A 19,761-nucleotide genomic window follows, 5' to 3' on the forward strand; every position below is an offset into this window, starting at 1 on the left:
TCCTTTATTACAAATTTCGGTGCTATACAATATATACAAAACAGTGGCAAACACAATTACTGCACTACAAATAGACAATAGACATTACACCAGAATTTTGCCATCCCTATCCATGATGGCATTTACACCCCGCGGAGCCCAACGGTCTCGAAACTCCTCCAAGGCCGCTGTGGACTGCGCGTGTTCTTTTTCAATAGTTACCCGGGCACGAACATACCCCCTAAACATTGCCAGGCAGTCTGCCCGGGGAGATCCCCCCGCCACCCGTTTCCAAGACCCACGGATGGCAGATTTCGCCTGCCCCAGGAGCAAGTTGACTAGGACATCCTCATCCCTCCATGCCCCCTTCCTTACTGGATGACCATATATAAACAGGGTGGGACTAAAATGCAGCCAGAAGGCGAGAAGCAGCCCACGCAAATATGCAAAAAGAGGCTGCAGCCTCACACACTCCATGTACATGTGGTACACGGTGCTGGGGGCAGCCGACATATGTTGCCATGATTTCAGCACTAACATAGCAGGTATACAACTTACTAACCTGTACGCCCTTGGACTGTGGGAGGAAACTGAAGCACCCGAAGGAAACCCACGCAGTCATGGGGAGAACGTACAGACAGAGGCGGGAATGGATCACTGTTAACTCACCATAAAGTACTATGTTAACCACTACGCCACCATGCTGCCCCAGAGGGAATTCTCTGGTAAACACTGGTTAAGGATCCATGGATGAGATAGAGACAAATAGTGCAGAGACTGCAAAAATACAAAAGCACTCTTATAAATCTTGAAGGCTATATACTGTTCCTTTACATTTGATTTCCAAAACTACAGTACCCCACACTTGGCTCTGTTATGAAAACTAAAGTTTCCTGGTAATTACGAAGCAACATGTTCATTAGCAGTTTGAGAGGATTTAGTATTGATATTGATTTATTAGTTTTAATTTTATTTATTTGGAGATACAGTGCAGAGTAGGCCCTTCTGGCCCTTGGAGCTGTGCAACCCCAGTTTAACACTAACCTAATCACATGATACTTTACAATGACTAGGTAACCTACCCAGTAAATCTTCAAACTGTCAGAGGAAACAGGAGCATCTGGGAAAACTCACGCATTCCGCAAGGACGTACAAACTCCTCACAGAGGACGCCGGGACTGAATTCCTAACTCCAGTGTCCCAAGCTGTAAAGGCATTGAGCTAACCACTACACTACCATACCGCGCAATTTCACATGTACCAAGAAACGGTGAAAATACTATTCATATTTATCAAATCATTACACAGTGCAATGAGCTAGAATAAGATAAAACAATAGCAAAGCAGAACAAAGTGTAAAAGCTACCAAAAAAATGTGCAGTGCAAATCAATGATAAACTGCAAGATTATATCGAGGTAGATTGTGAGGCCAAGAGTCTATCATATTGTACATTCAAGTTTCTGATGACAGAAGGATATAAAGCATCCTTGAGCCTGGTGGTATGTTCTTCCAGGCTTTTGTATCTCTGACCAATGGGATATTGGATAAGAGAATGTCCGGGATTATTGGGGTCTTTGATTACACTTGACAGCAAAGATTTTACTCCTCAATACTTTTGGGTACATCTTATAGATTTTGGGTTGAAGATCATGAAAATCACCATGAAATTTCCCTATCTCATACCATTTTATAAAAATTGTCTAGATTTGTTATTTCCAATCATAATTCAAGTCAGAGTAACCGATGCCAAGATTAAGGAAGGCATTTTTGTTGGTCCTCAAATTGAACAGGTCACCAATGACAGGCAGTTTGAAAATCTACTGGGACTGGAGAAAATCACGTCGAAGGCATTTGAGGATGTTGTTGTAATTTTCTTGGCGACTAGAGCACCCCACTATGTACAGCTGGTTGACAATATGTTTCAAGCGTACAAAACCATCAAGTGCTACGTGTCACTGAAGATTAATTTTCTGCATTCCCATTTAGACTTTTCCCCTGCAAATCTTGGTGCTGTCAGTGACGAGCAACGTGAAAGATTTCACTCCATTGCTGTCATGGAGAATCGCTATCAGGGCAACTGGAATCCATCAATGCTGGCTGATTATTGTTGGACACTTAAGCAGGAAGCCTCAGACACTGAGAACAAACAAAAATCACCAACAAAATATTTTTAGCTTATTTGAACTACTGCAAAGCATCAGCATCGTTATGCAGTTAAACACATTATATTCAATAAAAGTTAATTTCTTTTTTTCTCCAAATTCCTATGTGATACATGTAGTCTGAAATTATATAACCATATAACAGGCCATCTCGGCCCTCCTAGTCAGTGCCAAACTCTTGATCTCACCTAGTCCCACCTACCCACACTCAGCCCATAACCCTCCACTCCTTTCCTGTCCATATACCTATCCAATTTTACCTTAAATGACACAACTGAACTGGCCTCTACTACTTCTACAGGAAGCTCATTCCACACAGCTATCACTCTCTGAGTAAAGAAATACCCCCTGGTGTTTCCCTTAAACTTTTGCCCCCTAACTCTCAAATCATGTCCTCTCATTTGAATCTCCCCCACTCTCAATGGAAACAGTCTATTCACGTCAACTCTATCTATCCCTCTCAAAATTTTAAATACCTCGATCAAATCCCCCCTCAACCTTCTACGCTCCAATGAGCGTAGAATATGTGTTCAGCTTCAAGCAAAAACATATTCTGAGGAAGTAACACTTTAAAAAAATTGTGTTCTAGTGTTAAGCTGACTGGTTAATTGCTAGAAAGTGCAGGCAGAGCCCATCGAGGACAGCTGGTTCCTGCATGTCTCTATAGACTCTTGCAAGTTTCAATAGATGTACAGTGGGGAGCATTCTGACTGGTTGCATCACTGTCTGGTATGGAGGCTCCAATGCGGAGGATCGCAAGAATCTGAAGAGGGTTGTAGATTCAGCCAGCTCCACCATGGGCCGTAGCCTCCCTACCACTGACATCTTTAACAAGGCAATGCCTCAAGAATACAGCATCGTTAAGAACCCTCGCCACCTGGGACGTGGCCTCTTCTCGTTACTACCATCATGAACGCCACGGTAGTCTAGCAGTTAACGTGACGCTACTACAGCTCGGGCCGTTCTGCAATTTGGAGTTCAATTCCAACACCGTCCGTAGGAAGTTGTACATTCTCCCCATGACTGTGTAGGTTTCATCTATGGAAAAAAGTAAAAGGTCAACGTTTTGGGCCAAGACCTGCTGATTTCCCCAGCATTTTGTGTGTGTTGCTTTGGATCTCCAGCACCTATAGATTTTCTTGTCACCGAGTGGGCTTCCTGCGGGTGCTACGGTTTCCTCACACATGCCAAAGATGTTCTGGTTAGTAGGTGGATTACTCATTGGTGGGTTGCTAGCTCATCGTGATGAAAGGGTCTGTTCTGCGCTGTACCTCTAAATAAGTAAGTTAATAAGGAGTTACAGGAGTCTGAAGGCACACAATCAACGTTTTGTATACAGATTCTTCCCAGATTTCTGACTGGTCCTCACTATTCCTTTTTTATGCACAATTTATTTATTTTTTACGTTTCATACTATACTGTTGCTGCAAAACGAATTTCACGTCACGTAAGTCAGCGGTGTAGTATTTATGCGACTCGGACACCGCTGTAGTTTGAACAACCACGTTTATTCAACAAACTTCCCATCTTTCTTATCCCCGTCCTGACATCATACGCACTCTGACCTACAAATACTCACACACACAATACATTACATCCCCCTTCTCAAGATGTTTTTTTACAACACTGTGAACTACCAAAACAATGCCTCTAGGTGTGCCTTTCTTACATTGCAACAGCCATGACATAAACTTAAAAAAAATCTTAACTTCTTATACTGTATTGTACACTGAATCTTACAATACTAACAGCAGTGTATTATCTTTTACTAACATAGACTGATAAACCTTTTATTTCACACCTTGGAACTTATAACGTGTGACTTTGCCTCAAGCTGCATGAGACTGTAGGTAGATCTAGTCTCTGTATCTAGCTGGAAGTTTGACTTGTCTCCCAGACAGTGTGTAACACAACTGTGACTGTGCTTGTCCTTCATCAGTGTCAGTCTCTCGAGTGACCTCTGTGTCTTTGCGGTCTGCATTTCCACCTCGGTCGGCCCACGCCGAACCTTCACCTTCATTGCACCGTGGGGTTTCGTCGCGCCCCTCACTCTTGGTGTCGTTTGTTTCCATGTCTGTATCTGTGGAAATGTCCTGTGTATCTGTACGTGGAAACACCCTCTCGCCTGTCTTCAGCAGATGCTTCCTGTTCCTCCTGTAGACTCTTCCATCCGGCATGTGAACTATGAAGGATCTTGGTTGCTGATGTCTGTTCACAACCACAGCTGGCTGCCACGTGTCTCCTCTCTGTATTCTGACAATTTCACCTATATACAGATCTGGCAACTGTCTTGTACGTCTGTCATAGTAGCTCTTTTGCTTGCGTGCTCCTGCAATTTGCACATCTTTGCAAAGTGATTTCTTTTCTTGCATAACTTGCATGTCTGACCAAAGGCTGGACATTTTCTGTATCCATGTTTATAACCATCTGTTGCAGTTAACTTCCTTTTGATTATCCTGTGGAGCTGGCTTTGTCCTACTCTTGTCAGTTTTCACAGTTTTTATTTTGTGTACTTCAATCTCTTCATTGAGCACTCTAACCTGACTTGACGTGATCTCGCTGGCATGGCAAACGTCAATTGCCTTTTCTAGTGTAAGCTCCGCCTCTCTCAACAGCCTGCCTCTCAGTTGATCATCTCGTATGCCGCATACAATCCTGTCACGTATTAAAGAATCATGTAGTTGTCTGAACTCACAGTCTTTTGCCTTGTACTTCACATCTGTTACATAGGCGTCTATGGTCTCCGTTGGCCCTTGAGCCCTCGTGAAAAACATGTATCGGATGTACGGTAGGTTTTTTCTCGGTTCACAGTAATCTTGAAACTTTTTCTTCAACACTTCAATTTTATCTTGCTCATCATCTTGGAAGACGAACGTGTTGCAAACCTTTATTGCCTCTTCCCCCGCCACAAGCAGAAACGTAGCACTTTCTCCGTCTTTTCAGCTACAAAACAGCTCACGCTGCTGGATCCACACTTCCCAGTTCTCAGCAAGATTACCTCGCAGGCTTAAACCTGGCGGTGGCTGTCACTGTGACATCTCTTACGTGTCTCCTCTTCCTTTTTTCCCCGCGATTTCTTCTGACACCATGTAGTACTGATGTGACTCGGACACCGCTGTAGATTGAACAACCACGTTCACTCTCCATCTTTCTTACCCCGTCATACGCACTCCGACCTACGAACACCCTCACCGGATCCTGCCCCGGTCCCCGCGAATCACGTGACCCCCTTGTCACAGAGTGGGCGGGGCCGCTAAGCGCCACGAGATCCATCTGCTCATGTGGCCAAAAGGCACTCGACCCACATTAAAGCATCTCTAGAGCTCATTGGCCGGAATTTCTCGGCCAACAGGATGTGCTGTTCTTGGTTACCAGGCTAAAGATGGCGGCGGTGTTGGAAGTAGATGGGCCCGGGCCGCACGGAGATCACAGACATGAGATGGAGGAGGAGCCGGTGAGCGCAGCACTGTCATACGCTTCGTGAGCCGCTCTCGCCTTCCGACGGGTCCCCAGTTTCTTCCTGGACTCAGACAGGCCACGTAGTCCATGGTCGGTTTCAAATGAGAACACAGGGCCAACCTGGCATCTCGTCCCCGCCCCGATCCGGTTGCGCCCGCCACCGGGTCCCGGTCCCGATCCTCCTCAGTTCCAGACCCTCCTCGTTGCCATGGGCTGCTAGATCCCGTCTCCCCGCCCGACACCATGTCCCGGTCTCCTTCCCGCCTAATCCCATACCCTTTCCGTCCTCCACGGTGCCCCGAATTCTGCTTCCGTGTCCGCCTATCACCGTGAGGTGTCTGCTTCCCACCGTATCCTGGTACACGAGCTGGTTCGGCCATCGAGGTTTCCCGGTCCCCCGCCCAATGTCTGCTGGACGCCGGTTCCGTCCGAACTGCCGAGGCTCCGTATCCCTGCCCGCTACCGGTCCCATTCTCCGCCGTTGATCACCTTAGTCCCAATCCAAGTCCCATCGCCATTGATCCTTGTGCACGCCTCGCCCCCGCCGCCGGCAGTGAGTGAACTTGTCTATATCCTTGAACAGTCATCGTTCCCTTACACCAAAAATTCCTAACCATAATTGTGTGCAGAAAGGGACATCAATGACCTCTGATTTTCCACCCCATTCCGTCAGGAGCAGCCTCACTTTTACATTCAGTTAGCAACAGAGCGGGTTTTCTGCAGAGCCCTGTGAGAGAACAATCTGCTCAGGACTTGAGGACATGAGGTACAGGGAAAGGTTAAATAGGACAGGACATTATTCTCTGGAGTTTTGGAGAATGAGAGGAAATTTGATAGAATTATACACAATTGAGGAGTATAGATTGGGGTTTTCCACAGGCTTTTTCCACTGAGGTTGGATGAAATTAGAACTAAATGGGTTAAGGGTGGAAGGTGAAATAGTTAAGGGGAACCTGAGAGGAAATTTCTTAACTCGAGGGGTGGCATGAGTGTGGAACGAGCTGTCAGCGTAAGTGATGGATGTGGAATTGATTTTGACATTTAAGAGAAATTTGGATGAGTACATGGATGGGATGGATATGGAAGGCTATGTTCCTGGTACAGGTCGATACGACTAGGCAGAATGACAGTTTACCATGGACTAGCTGGACTGAAGGACCTGTTTCTGTGCTGTAGTTTTCTAATCTGTGACTTCCAGTCAACTGATGACTGTTGTTTAAATCGGTGTCATTCTATCTTTTAAATTCAATTCCCTCTGTCTTGCTGTTATGAAATTGATATTAGATTAAGAATAATGGAGAGAGGTATTTTTTGCCATCCAAAGGAAGACAAGATTGGGAAGGAGTATATTGTCTGGGGTGGTGGTGGTGGAGGCAAATAACTCACAAGAGAAGAATCTACAGAATACAGGAGGGACTCAGCAGGTCAGGCAACATCAGACACTGCTGAGTATCTCCAGCATTTTGTGTGTGAGCACGTGTTGCTTTCGATCAGTTGCATCTGCTAACTTTTCATCAAAATTGCCATTGCAATTCCATCTAACTGCTTTTTAATCCGATTTCCTCTACTGTGCTTTTCTAGAATAAAGTGTTTAAAGCTAGATTAAGGGTAAGGGGTTTAGAGTGGATTGGCTTCCCCCCCCCCCCCCCCCCAAAGCATGATAAGATTTGGAATGCGTTGCCTGTGGTGGTGGAGGCAAGGGACTCACAGCTGTTAAATATCTAGATCATTTCAGTCACTAAAGCTGGTAAATATCAAGTGCTGGTAAATGAGATTAGTGTGGACTGGTTCTTAATGATTGGCATGGATCCTGAGGCTTTTTAAGCCATTGGTCAGACTGAACTTGGAGTACTGTAAGCAGTTTTAGGCCACTTATGTAAGAAAGGATGTACTGGCATCAGAAAGGTTCATGAGAAAGATTCTGGGACTGAAAGGGTAAATGAATGAGGATTATTTGATGGCTCTGGGCCTGTACTAGCTGGAATTTAAAAAGAACAAGGGGCAGATCTCACTGTAACCTAAAGAATGGATGTAGAGAAGATGTTTCCTATAGCGGGAGAGTCAAGGACCAGACGCTTGGAATACAGCGACGTCCATTTGGAGATTAGATGAAGAGGAATTTCCTTAGCCAGAGGGTGGTGAATCTACGGAATTCATTGCCACAGCTGGCTGTAGAGGCCAAGTATATTTAAAGCGGAGTTTGATAGGTTCTTGATTAGTATGGGGAGAAGGCATGAAAATGAGGTTGAGAGGAATAATCAATCACCCATGATGTAATGGTGGAGCACACTTGATGAGCCGAACAGCCTAATTCTGCTCCTATGTCTCAGTGCACTTGACTCTTGTGACAGAGATGAAGAGGAATTTCTTCAGCCAGAGGGTGGTAAATCTCAAGAACTGCACCTGTCAGCTCTTCTCTCCATTGTTTTCTGTTTAATATGTGCAGCCTTTGTCTGCCTTATTATAACAAGGTGTTTTCACTCACTGCACTACTGCTCACTCGACAATTTTTTGTTTTTTGCACCAATCTCTGGAGATGGCTGCGTGAAAAATCCCAGGAGATCAGCAGTTTCTGAGATACTCAATGCATCCCTTCTGGCACCAATAATCATTCCACGGTCAAGGTCACATAGTTCATGTTTCTTCCCCGTTCTGATGATTTGTCTGGGCGACAACTGAACCTCTTGATCATGTCTGCATACTTTTATGCATTGAGTTGCTGCCATATGATTTGCTGATTAGATATTTGCATTAAGAAGCAGGGTTACAGGTGTTGGTCTGTCTATCCGTGTACTGGCAAAATGCTAAGAGAACAAGAAAATGTTACTTCCCAGGTTAAGGGCTGTGAACAATTAAGTCTGTCTATGTGTGACATCACAAGGTGTTTCCAGCTAAATTCAGCACACAGGCTAAACCACTATAACAATACAAGTAACTAGACAGCGATACCTGTTAGACAACAATTGCCCTCAAGTGCAATGCTGAGGGCCTTCCATAATCAAAGATGTTGCTTTTTTTGATCAGCCATTGAGGCCCTGCATCAACCATGGACAATGCATCAGTTTTCCTTCCGTTAGATGAGCTGCCAACCATGGCTGATGAGCCCCATTACCCAGAGCAGTAACCTGCCTTTGCCCCTTCTCCTGTCAGTAGAAACAGTTATGCCACACATGAAGGCCAGTGCATGCCATGGTACCACAATGTACTTTCTATGTAACAATAATATTCTGTTGATGTGTTTCCCTTGTACTGTCTCAGTGCACTGTTGTGATGAAATGATGTCACTGGATTGCATGCAAAAATTTTTCCACTGTACCTTAGTGCATAGAAATTATAGCATATTACAGGCCCTTTGGCCCACAATGTTGTGCCACGCTTTCAAAACTAGTCCGAGATCAATCTAACCCTTCCTTCTCACATAGCCCTTTATTTTTCTATCATCCATGTATGCCTATGTAAAAGTCTGTTAAATGTCCCTAATGGATCTATCTATACCACCACCCCTGGCAGCATGTTCCACACACCCACCACTCCCTCTGTGTGCATTTAAAAAGAAAACCTACCTCTGACATTCCTCCTATACTTCTCTCCAATCACCTTAAAATTGTGCACTCTTGTATTGGCCATTTCCACCCTGGGGGAGAATGGTCTCTTTCCACTCTATAAATGCGTCTTAACATCTTGTGTAACTCAATCAAGTCTCCTCTCATCCTCCTTCACTCCAAAAAGCAAAGCACTAGCTTGCTCAGCCTATCCTCATAAGACATGCTCTCCAATCTGGGCAGGGTTCTGGTAAATCCCTCCAATCCAGGCAGGGTGATAGAAACATAGAAAACCTACAGCACAATACAGGCACTTTGGCCCACAAAGTTGTGCCGAACATATCCCTACCTTAGAAATTACTAGGCTTACCCATAGCCTTCTATTTTTCTAAGCTCCATGTACCTATCCAAAAGTCTCTTAAAAGACCCTATCGTATCCGCCTCCACCACCGTTGCCGGCAGCCCGTTTCACGCACTCACCACTCTCTGAGTCAAAAATTTACCCCTGACATCTCCTCTTTACCTACTCCCCAGCTCTTGTGTTCTCTTGCGGCAACCATTTCAGCCCTGGGGAAAAAGCCTCTGACTACCCACACTATCAATGCCTCTCATCATCTTGTACACCTCTATCAGGTCCTGGTAAATCTGCTCTCTCTCAAGTTGTAGAAGCTTTCTATAAATGAGGTGACCAGGACTAAACATTATACTTCAATTGTGGTCTTACCCTGCTGCTCTTGAATTCAAGTCTGCTAACGTGCATTAGGTCCTGATCAAGGATCTCAGCCCGAGATATCAACCGTTTATCCACCTCTGTAGATGCTACCTGACCTGCTGAGCTCTGCCAGCATTTTATGTGTGTTGCTCTGGATTTCCAGCATCTGCAGAAACTCTTGTGTTTATGCATTACAGTAGACTAAGACTTGGTGCATCAGTTTGATTGAAGGTACTCTCTTCCCAGCTCTTTAGAATCCTTCAACAGCTCATGACAATCTTAATCTAGATAATAAGTTTCAGCCCACAGAAAAATTAAAATCCATATCATTAAGACCCAGCAACAACTATGGTGAAGAAGATTGTACATTCAATTATGTGGACGAGCAGCTTGCCTGAAGCAGGAGTGCAAATCACCAAACAGGATTACTATAGCATCGATAGGAGGTGGAAACTATTTATACCCTTCCTTCAATGAGATCATGGCTAACTAATAACTCCAACCACCCATATGCTTATCAATTATCCCAGGCCACTGACTGAACACAAATATAATACTGTTGGAGACATGAGAGCCAGCAAATGGTGGAGCCTGAAGATTATTTAATGTCATTTCCAGTGCACAAGTGTAAAGGAGAACAACATTATTGTTACTTTGGATCCGATGCAGCCCAAAAACCCACGAAAGGATAAAGAACATAATAAATATAATTGCATACAAAAGCTTAAATACATAATCTGGAGTAACACATGAATTGCTAGGGGTTATTTAATGAAAGTGTTCAAGATGTGGAATGTGGAAGCTGTAGAGGAGTTGCAGAGGATGCTGCCTGCATTAGAGAATGTGTAACATGAGGATATGATGAGCAAGCTGGGGCTTTTCTCTTTGGAGTGAGGGAGGATGAGAGAAGACTTGATAGAGGTGTATAAGACACAGGAGCAGAATTATGCTGTTTGGGCCCGTTGGGTCTGCTCCACCATTTTGTCATAGGTGATTTATTATTCCTCTCAACCCCATTCTCCTGCTTTTTGCCCAGTAGCCTTTGATGAATTACTAATGAACAATCAATCACCCTTCATTTTAAATACACCGGGAGACTAGGTTGACCCTACACACCTGTCTGTGGCAATAACTTCCACAAATTCACCATCCTCTGTCTAAAGAAATTCTTCCTCCACTCTGTTCTAAAAAGGTGTCTTTGTATTCTGAGGCCGTGTCCTCTGGTCCTGGACTCTCCCACTATTGGAAACATCCTCTCCACGCCCACTCTATCTAGGTCTTTCATATGTGATAGGTTTCAGTAAGGTTCCCCCTCATTCTAAACTCCAGCAAGTACAGGCCTAGAGCCATCAAGCATTCTTAATCCATTAACCCTTTCATTCCTAGGATAATTTGGGTGCCACACTGTTGCAGCTCAGAGTGTAGGAGTTTGGAGTTACGTTCTGATGTCCTCTCCAAGCATGTTCTTTCCCATGTGCCCATGGGTTTCCTCACACCAGATGTACCGGCTAGTAAGTTACTTGGTTGTTGTAATTGTCCTGTGATTAGGCCAGGGTTAAATAGGTGGGTTGCTGAGCAGCACGGCTTGAAAGGCTAGAAGGCCTGTTCCATTCTGTATGTCTAAATAAATATAATCCCGTGAACCTCCCCTGTACCCAGTCAAATGCCAGTACATTCTTTCTTAGAAAAATGGACCAAAACAGCTCTCAATATTCCAGTTGCAGCCTGACCAATGCCTTCTAAAGCCTTAGCTTTACATCCTTTATATCCTTATAAGATGATGAGACTCGGAGTAGATAGTGAAAGGTTCATTTTATTGCCAAAGTATGCATGTATAATACAATTTCGAAATTTGTCTACTCCAGATGGCGATTAAATACCAAAAGGCCATGGGTGTTGATGACAGAAAATACATCTCCAACCCCCCACCCCCCGACGCCCACCACTGGCATGAAAAAGAAAAATCACCAACCCCCACCCACTGCAAAAAACAATCAACTATCTCCAACCCCTACCCGCACTTAAGAAAAGAACAGTAACAGTAGCACCAAACCCCCATCTCCCCATCTGACACACAAAAAATGAACAGATCACCCATCTGCCAATTGACCACAAGAAAAAAAACACCAATATAAAGTGCAGTTCAATACTCACATACATTTCAGGATATGGGAAACGTCTTCTCATCTGCGTATGAGGAGAGCAGCTGCGTAAAGAGTCCTTTACATAAAGAGTGACTGCCCACCCGGGTCCTGATGCTATTGATCAAGGGCCGAATGCACCAATCCATGCTGAGTATTTGCTGACCCCCTCCTTATTCACCTCAATGCTTCAGTCTTCCTCGCCGCTTTGAGATGGAGTCATTCATGACCCCGTGCCTCTTTTCCACGAGTCACCTCATGATTTTGGACCTCTTTGCCCACCGTCCCCATCTTTCATCCTCAGTCTGTGTTGATCGTTGACAGAAAACGACACATTTCACTGTATGTTTTGATGTACATGTGACAAATAAACCTAATTTAACTTTAAAGATACACAGGTTAGTAATTCAACACACACAACTGGTGGGTTAGTGAGTTGTGGGCATGATATGTTGTTGCTGGAAGCATGATGACACTTGTGGGCTGTCCCCCAGCACATCCTCGGAATGTGCTGGTCCTTGACACAAAACAGCACATTTCACTGTTATCAATCTATGTGTGACGAACACAATCAGCACAATGCTATTACAATGCAGGGCATTGGAGATCGGGGTTTCGTCCTGGCTTTCTCTGTGAGGAGTTTGTATGTCCTCCACGTGGAATACTTTGGTTTCCTTCCACAGTGCAAAGATGTACCAGTTAGTAGGTTAATTTGTCATTGTAAATTGTCCTCTGGTTGGGCTGCTGTTAAATTGGTGGCTCGTTGGCTGGAAAGGCCTGTCTGTATAAAGAGTGATTGTTGCTTTGTAAGCAGAATGCCAATAATTTTCAGTCTGTGCCATTAATAGAATTTAAGTAACTGGTTTGTTTATTTATGGCTCGTTTGGACTCTTTGCCTAGGACATGCTGCACTCTCTGTTCGAATAATGTTGTGAAAGGTTTGCCATTGGACAGTAATGTGACTAGAATGTCATCACTTGCATGTAGTGCATCCTACTGTACTGGGGTGTTGTTGGCCTAGATCCTGACCAACGATGCTTGAATTAAAGATTAGAACTTTACTAGTAACCTGTACATGGAAACATACAGTGAAATGTGTCATTTTCATCAACAGCCACACAGTCCAAGGATGTGCTGGGGGGCAGCCTGCAAGTGTCACCATGCTTCTGGCGACAATGTAGTATGCCCACATCTTATTAGCCCTAAGTTATTAGAATGTGGGAGGAAACACACAGTCACGGGGAGAGTGTACAGTAGGCAGCAGTGAGATTCGAACCCCGATCAGAGAATGCTGGAGCTGTAGAGCTATTGTGCTAACCACTACACTACTGTGCCTCCAACGTACCCTCTTAAAAACAGACAAAACTATATATTGAAAATTGTTAACTCTTTCTGAGTCTGAAAGAGCATCCCAAGCAATTAATTGTAGATGGCATTGGTAATGTAGCGGATAGTGAAACGCTTTACTGCGCCAGAGATCGGGATTCAATTCCCACCCACTGTCCATTGTTAAAGCTGGCCCATTATTTTGTCACTGATGCCTGATCTAGAAACACCACATCTACCCTCAAGTTCTGTAAGAATTCTTTATGCTTCAACAAAACAAAAAAAATTTCTAGATGATCTACCATTCCGACTGATAAATCTGTGGTGCTCTCTGCTCCAGAGGGAGCTCAGACATTGAGTTTATTCAAACCAAGTGAATATGCACTCAGTGGCCACTTTATTAGGTACAGGAGTGGAACCTGGTTTGGTCTTCTGCTGTGTAGTCAATCCACTTAAAGGTTCGATGTGTTGTGCATTTGGAGATGTTTTTCTGCATACTGCTGTTGTAATGCATTGTTATTACCTTCCTGTTAGCTTGGACCAGTCTGGCTATACTTTGACCTCCCATTAACAAGGAATATTCACCCACAGAACTACCACTCACTGGTTTTCACACTATTCTCTGTAAACTCTAGAGACTGTTGAGCGTGAAAATCGCAGATCTGCAGTTTGAGATACTCAAACCACCCTGTCTGGCACCAACAATTATTCCACAGTCAAAGCCACTTCGATCATATTTCTTCCCCATTCTGATGTTTGGTCTGAACAATGACTGAACCTCTTGACCATGTCTGCATGCTTTTATGCATTGAGTTGCTGCCACATGATTGGCTGATTAGATATTAGCAATATCAAGTAGGTGTACAGGTGATCCAGTGGCTACTGAGTGTTTGTAGATGAGCTTTCATCTGTCTGTCCATGTACTGGCAAAAAGCTAAGAGAACAGCAGAAACCCTTACTCCCCAAGTTAGGGTGGTGAACAATTAAGTAATTGCGACTCATAGAAGTACTTCTGTGTGACATCACAAGACATTTCCTGTTAAAATCAGAAAACAAAGCTAAAGCACTCTAACAACACAAGTGCTAGTCAGCGATACCTGTTCGACAACTCTTGCCATCAAGTGCTTGGTGTGTTCATGGTGTGTTACATCGTCAAAGGTGTCACTTTTTGCTCTTATGCTGCCACAAGATTGGTTAATTATATGTTTGAGTAAGAGCAGGTGTACCTGATAAAATGGCCACTGAGTATATTCTCAATACTAGAGGAATCAGTAGATATGAGGAGAGATGGTGCTGAGCGGTACTCCTATTTGTTAGGTTATGAGAAGTGGAGAGAGTGAGCAATTTCCAGTTCCTGCTGGGTGAAAATATCTCTGAGGATCTAACCTGGACCCGACATATTGATGCAGCCACAAAGAAGGCATGGCAGAGGCTGTGTTTCATTTTGGGTCTGAGAAGATCTGGTACGTCATCAAAAACGCTCAGATTTCTACAGGTGTACTGCGGAGACCATTCTGACTGGCTGTATCGCTGTCTGGCAGGGGACGGGGCTACTGCATAGGATCGAAGTAAGCTGCAGGGAGTGGTCTATCATGAGCACTGTCGTATCCAGGACATGCCTTGTTCTGATTGCTACCTTCAGGAAGGAGGTACAAAAGCAGCCTAAAGGCACATAGTCAATGAATCAGGAACAACTTCTTCCCCCCACCCCCTGCTGTCATCTGATTTCTGAAAGGTCATCTCACTGTGAACTAAGTTCTTTAATGGAATGCTCATTTGAATGTTCCATAATTTAAGACTCGTATTCCAAAACGTAATTTCCAGTTTAATTTAGCATTTGTACATTGGCCAGCTATGTGAATTGCAACTCTCTTGATTCTTCTAACATACAGAAATCTATCGAATATGTCATAATAAAGTAGTCAAAGTAAACCTTGTTAAAGTCTATGTGTTCAGATTCATTTCTTTATCACATCAGAATCAGAATCAGACTTTAATCGCCAAGTACCTGTACACATACAAGGAATTTACTTCCGGCAGATGTTGTCTCTCTGCTCATAACAATAATAATGATAAATATAAATGAAAATATAGATAATACATACAAGTAGTGCAATCCAAGTAATAGTTAGCCGACAGTTAACCGGCAGTCAACTGTTCAGCAAACTGACCGCAGTAGGGAAAAAACTTCTACAGTGCCTATTAGTCTTAGTCTGGAGGGATCTGAAGCACCTACCAGATGGAAGTAGTTCAAACAGTCCGTGCGCAGGATGGAAGGAGTCCTTCATGATGTTCCCCGCCCTCTTCTTCAACCTGGGAGAGTACAGGTCCACAATAGAGGGCAGGGAGGCTCCAATGATGCGCTTGGCAGTCCTCACTGTGCGCTGTAGTCTGGTTCTATCCTGCTTGGTGGCGGCTCCAAACCACACAGTGATGGAGGTGCACATGTACATGGAAACATACAACAAATTGCACAAAATGCTGGAGGAACTCAGCAGGTCGGGCAGCAGCCATGGTGAGGAAATAACAGTTGGCATTTTGGGTGACGCCCTTCATCAGGCCCAAAATGTCAACAGTTTATTCCCCTCTATAGACACTGGCTGACCTGCTGAGTTCCTCCAGCATTTTGAGTGTGCTGCTCTGGATTTTCAGCATCTGCAGTATTTCTTGTACAGTGAAATGTGTTATTTGCATTAACAACCAACGCAACCTAAAAGATGTTCTGGGGGCAGCCCGCAAGCGTCGCCACGCATTCCGGCACCAACATTGCGAGCTCACAGTGCTTGGCAGAGTAACAAAGGACACACAAACAAACAAAGCCACAACAGCAAAACGGTCCAGTTCCTCCCTCCCATGCAGGCACACATTCATGGATAATCTTGTAATGCAAAGACAGGACAGGCCTTTCAGGCTTTGGCCATTGTATATTGACTTGATAAAATGTGTTATCTAATTAACTCATAATAAGATTGTAAGAGATTATGTGTTACAATAAACTACCTTGAGGCTCATTTTCTTGCAGGCCTTTACAGAAAGATAAAGAATTAAAATGGAATTCATGAAAAGCTATATATAATGACTGATAACAGATGAGTAGAAAGCTCTTCCAGTTCAATTGTCAAATGTATTCAAGATTGAATACATTTCTGGATATTAAGACTCTGTGATAAGGGATTAGTGCAGGAAAATGGCTCTGAGATAATAGATTATCCATGATCTTACTGAAGGTTATTGGGTGATGATTTTAAAGTTGTGGATGTTGTGTGCATGGATTTTAAGGCGCTTGTTTAAGTCTCTCATGAGAGGCTCATCCAGAAGATTAAGATCCATGGGGTCCATGGTTAATTGGCCAATTGGATTCAAAACTAGCTTGCCCACAGAAGATAGTGGTCAGGGGGACTTAGGGTCTGTAGTGTTCTACAAGAGCCCATACTGGGATCTGTGCTGGTTTTGATGCATGTATGTGACCTGGATGAAAATGTGTGGATTCACAAGTTTGCAAACAATAGAAAGATTGGTGGTGTGGACAGTGTGGAAGACTGGCTAAGGACCCAGTGGGGCTTAGCCCAGTTGCAGAAGTAGTCAGAGAAATGTCTGATGGAGTTTAACCCTGCAAATATGTGTTGTACTTTGGTATGTCAAACATTGACTTAGTATACTGTTACTGGTAAGATCCTTAACAGAGTTGATGAGCAGAGGGATATTGGGGTCCAAGTTCATGGTTCCTTCAAACTGATTATTACATAGGGTGGTTAGAAGGTGTAAAACGTGGGAAGTCTTGGGAAGTTATCTTGTAATTGTATAGAAATCTCCTTAGTCACATCTAGTAGCTGATGGGAATAATTAATGACCATGGTTTGTAATGCTGCCTGATATGTCTGTTTGATTTGTTCTCACAATCCCTGTACTTTATGCTGAGTCCTTCCACTGGTATGTCTCCTTAACTGAATGCGGATTAACCCAAGCAATCTTTGCCTCTAATGATTTTTTGTCTTTTCTTTCAGATTGACTTGACAGGCTTGTCACCAGAAGAAAGATGGAGGTGAGACACATGCACAGTAAGGTAGGGGGATAGAGGCATTGGAGAAGGTGCTAAGGAAATTTACAAGGATGATTCCAGACCTGAACCTGATGAAGAAATTATTGAATCAATTCTTTTCTTTAAGCTATCACTCAGAATTTTCATTGTTAAAAAATGTCTTTGAAATTTATGAAGGACTTCGATAAAGTGGCCATCAAGATCGAGCATAGAACAGCCCCTTCGGCCCAGAGTGTTGAACTGAATCAAATAAATTAATATTCAGGTCGCCAACTAAAGATGTGCCTGCACAATATCCATATTGTGGGATCTCTGTGATTTTTTTTCTGATCCCCAGATTCTTTTGAAGTCCAAAAATGAGTGGAAACTTGTTGCTTCATGATTATTTATTTTAAAGTTTAAACAAAGTAGCAGATGCAGAGCACGTGAAGCTAATGGAAAGACAGAGGACAATGCCGAGGACAAGAACAAAATGGTGCCTTTGCAAAAGCTAGTGCTTTTATTCTTCAGATAACACCACATTCTTGAGATTAAAAGGACCAATTAAGACAATAGTCAGCGCATGCGGGTCATGTGCTAATACTTAGCAAATGAAAAAGGTGATAAACTTTTATGTAACTGCTATACCACTTTTCCACCAGTAGGTAGAAGCAAAACACCACATAGTATTATGAAAATATACGTTTGTTAGAAACACAAATTGTCAGTAAAAATGACAATTTTAGACTTGCATTAATTCATCTAATATCTTATTAAAACATAAAAATCAATTGATTCTAATAATATCCTTCCATATACCTCATATACATGTGCCTATCTAAACATCTCTTCTAAGTGCCTAATATATCTGCCTCTACCCCTACCTCATGTAGCACATTCCAGGAATAAACTTGCTCCTCACATCTCCTTTGAAATTACCCCCTCTCACCTTAAATGCATGCCCTTTGGTATTAAACATTTCAGTCTTGATAAAAAGATGCCGTCTGTCAACTCTATCTATGCCTCTCGTAATCTTGTAAACCTCTTAACAGATCTTTCAGCCTCTCCAGAGAAAACAATCCAACTTTCTCCAACCTCTCCTCATAGCTCATACCCTTTAATCCAGGCAACATCCTGGTGAACCCCTTCTGCAGGTGAGCTGTTTCAATTTCTAGGGGTCTAAATTCACTCATAGAGATGCTGCTAAATCAAATAAAGCTAAGATTATTCATCGAACAAAGTGAAACTACAATATGGGAATGGCCATGAACTTACTGATTCTAAGTTCAAAGTAAATTTATTATTGAAGTACACTACCTGAGTTTCATTGTCTTGCAGGCATTTACAGTGGAACAAAGAGATACAATAGAATCAATGCAAAGTTACACAGAAACAAAACCTGACCAACAATAAGCAAAAAAAGACAAACTAATAATTATAATAATAATAATAATGAAGTAAGTATCTAAATAATACTGAGAACATGATTGTAGAGTCTTAAAAGTGAGCCCGTTGGTTGTGGAATCAGTTCAGGGTTGAGGTGGGTGAAGTTTTTTTGCAACATTCTTCACTGTGGAAGACACTAGCAGAATGGTGGAAGTTTTAGGTGATAAGGGACGTGATGTACGTAAAGTTACCATAATTAGAGAGGAGATTCTTGGGAAGCTGAAAGTCTTGAAGGTAGATACAGTGCCCATAAAGTGTTTACTCCCCCCCCCCCCCCCCCACTTTTTTTTGGAAGTTTTGGTGTTTTATTGTTTTACAACATTGAATCGCTATGGGTTTAATTTGGCTTTTTTGACGTTGATCAACAGAAAAAGACTCTTTCATGTCGAAGTGAAAACAGATAATATAAAGTGATCTAAATTAATTACAAGTATAAAACAGAAAGTAATTGATTGCATAATTGTATATGGCCTATCTGCGGCGTCAATAGAGCTTTACCAAGAGGGGTTTGTCACAGGTCAGCTGTGGTTATTTAAAAAAGAAGCTTCTAGTGCGTTAGACCATTGTACATGGCCTATCAGCAGCTATAACTGAAGCACCAATCGTGAGTTAAATAGCAGGCAAGGTTCAGGCATGAAAGGGAGAGACACTGCTTCAGATTCAATTGCAACCTGTCCTTTTTGTACAGGTCAGACCTGCCCCAACAGAGGTCTCAATGATCCAGAAATCTGAATCCCTGCCCCATGCTCCAATCCCTCAGCCACGTATTTATCCCACACCTCACTCTATTCCTATAGTTTCTGATCGCATCCACCAAATCCTGAAGTGGGAAGGTGAATAGCCAGAGGTCGTGGTACATATTGCTACCAATGACGTAGGTAGGCAAAGGAAGGAGGTTGTGAAAACAGACTACAGGGAGTTAGGAAGGAAATTGAGAAGCAGGACCTCAAAGGTAGTAATCTTGGGATTACTGCC

General features: G+C 43.2%; 1 protein-coding gene across 4 annotated transcripts in view; it reads left to right on the top strand.

Moving 5' to 3' along the window:
• Nucleotides 1-15: 15 nt before the first annotated feature.
• Nucleotides 16-19,761, top strand: part of LOC132390999 (E3 ubiquitin ligase RNF121) — a 103,408-nt gene continuing 83,662 nt past the window's right edge. The window contains exons 1-3 of one of the 4 annotated variants that reach the window (XM_059963591.1): nt 16-4,930; nt 5,495-5,596; nt 17,327-17,364. In XM_059963591.1, the coding sequence (XP_059819574.1) occupies nt 5,525-5,596; nt 17,327-17,364 (110 nt within the window). In that variant the 5' untranslated portion in view covers nt 16-4,930; nt 5,495-5,524. Of the gene's footprint in view, nt 4,931-5,494; nt 5,597-5,672; nt 5,692-17,326; nt 17,386-19,761 lie in introns of those variants that run through there. The other 3 variants (XM_059963592.1, XM_059963594.1, XM_059963593.1) reach the window with 3 other exon arrangements.

Source organism: Hypanus sabinus, chromosome 3 (genome assembly GCF_030144855.1).
Source record: "Hypanus sabinus isolate sHypSab1 chromosome 3, sHypSab1.hap1, whole genome shotgun sequence".
NCBI classification, from domain to species: Eukaryota; Metazoa; Chordata; class Chondrichthyes; order Myliobatiformes; family Dasyatidae; genus Hypanus; species Hypanus sabinus.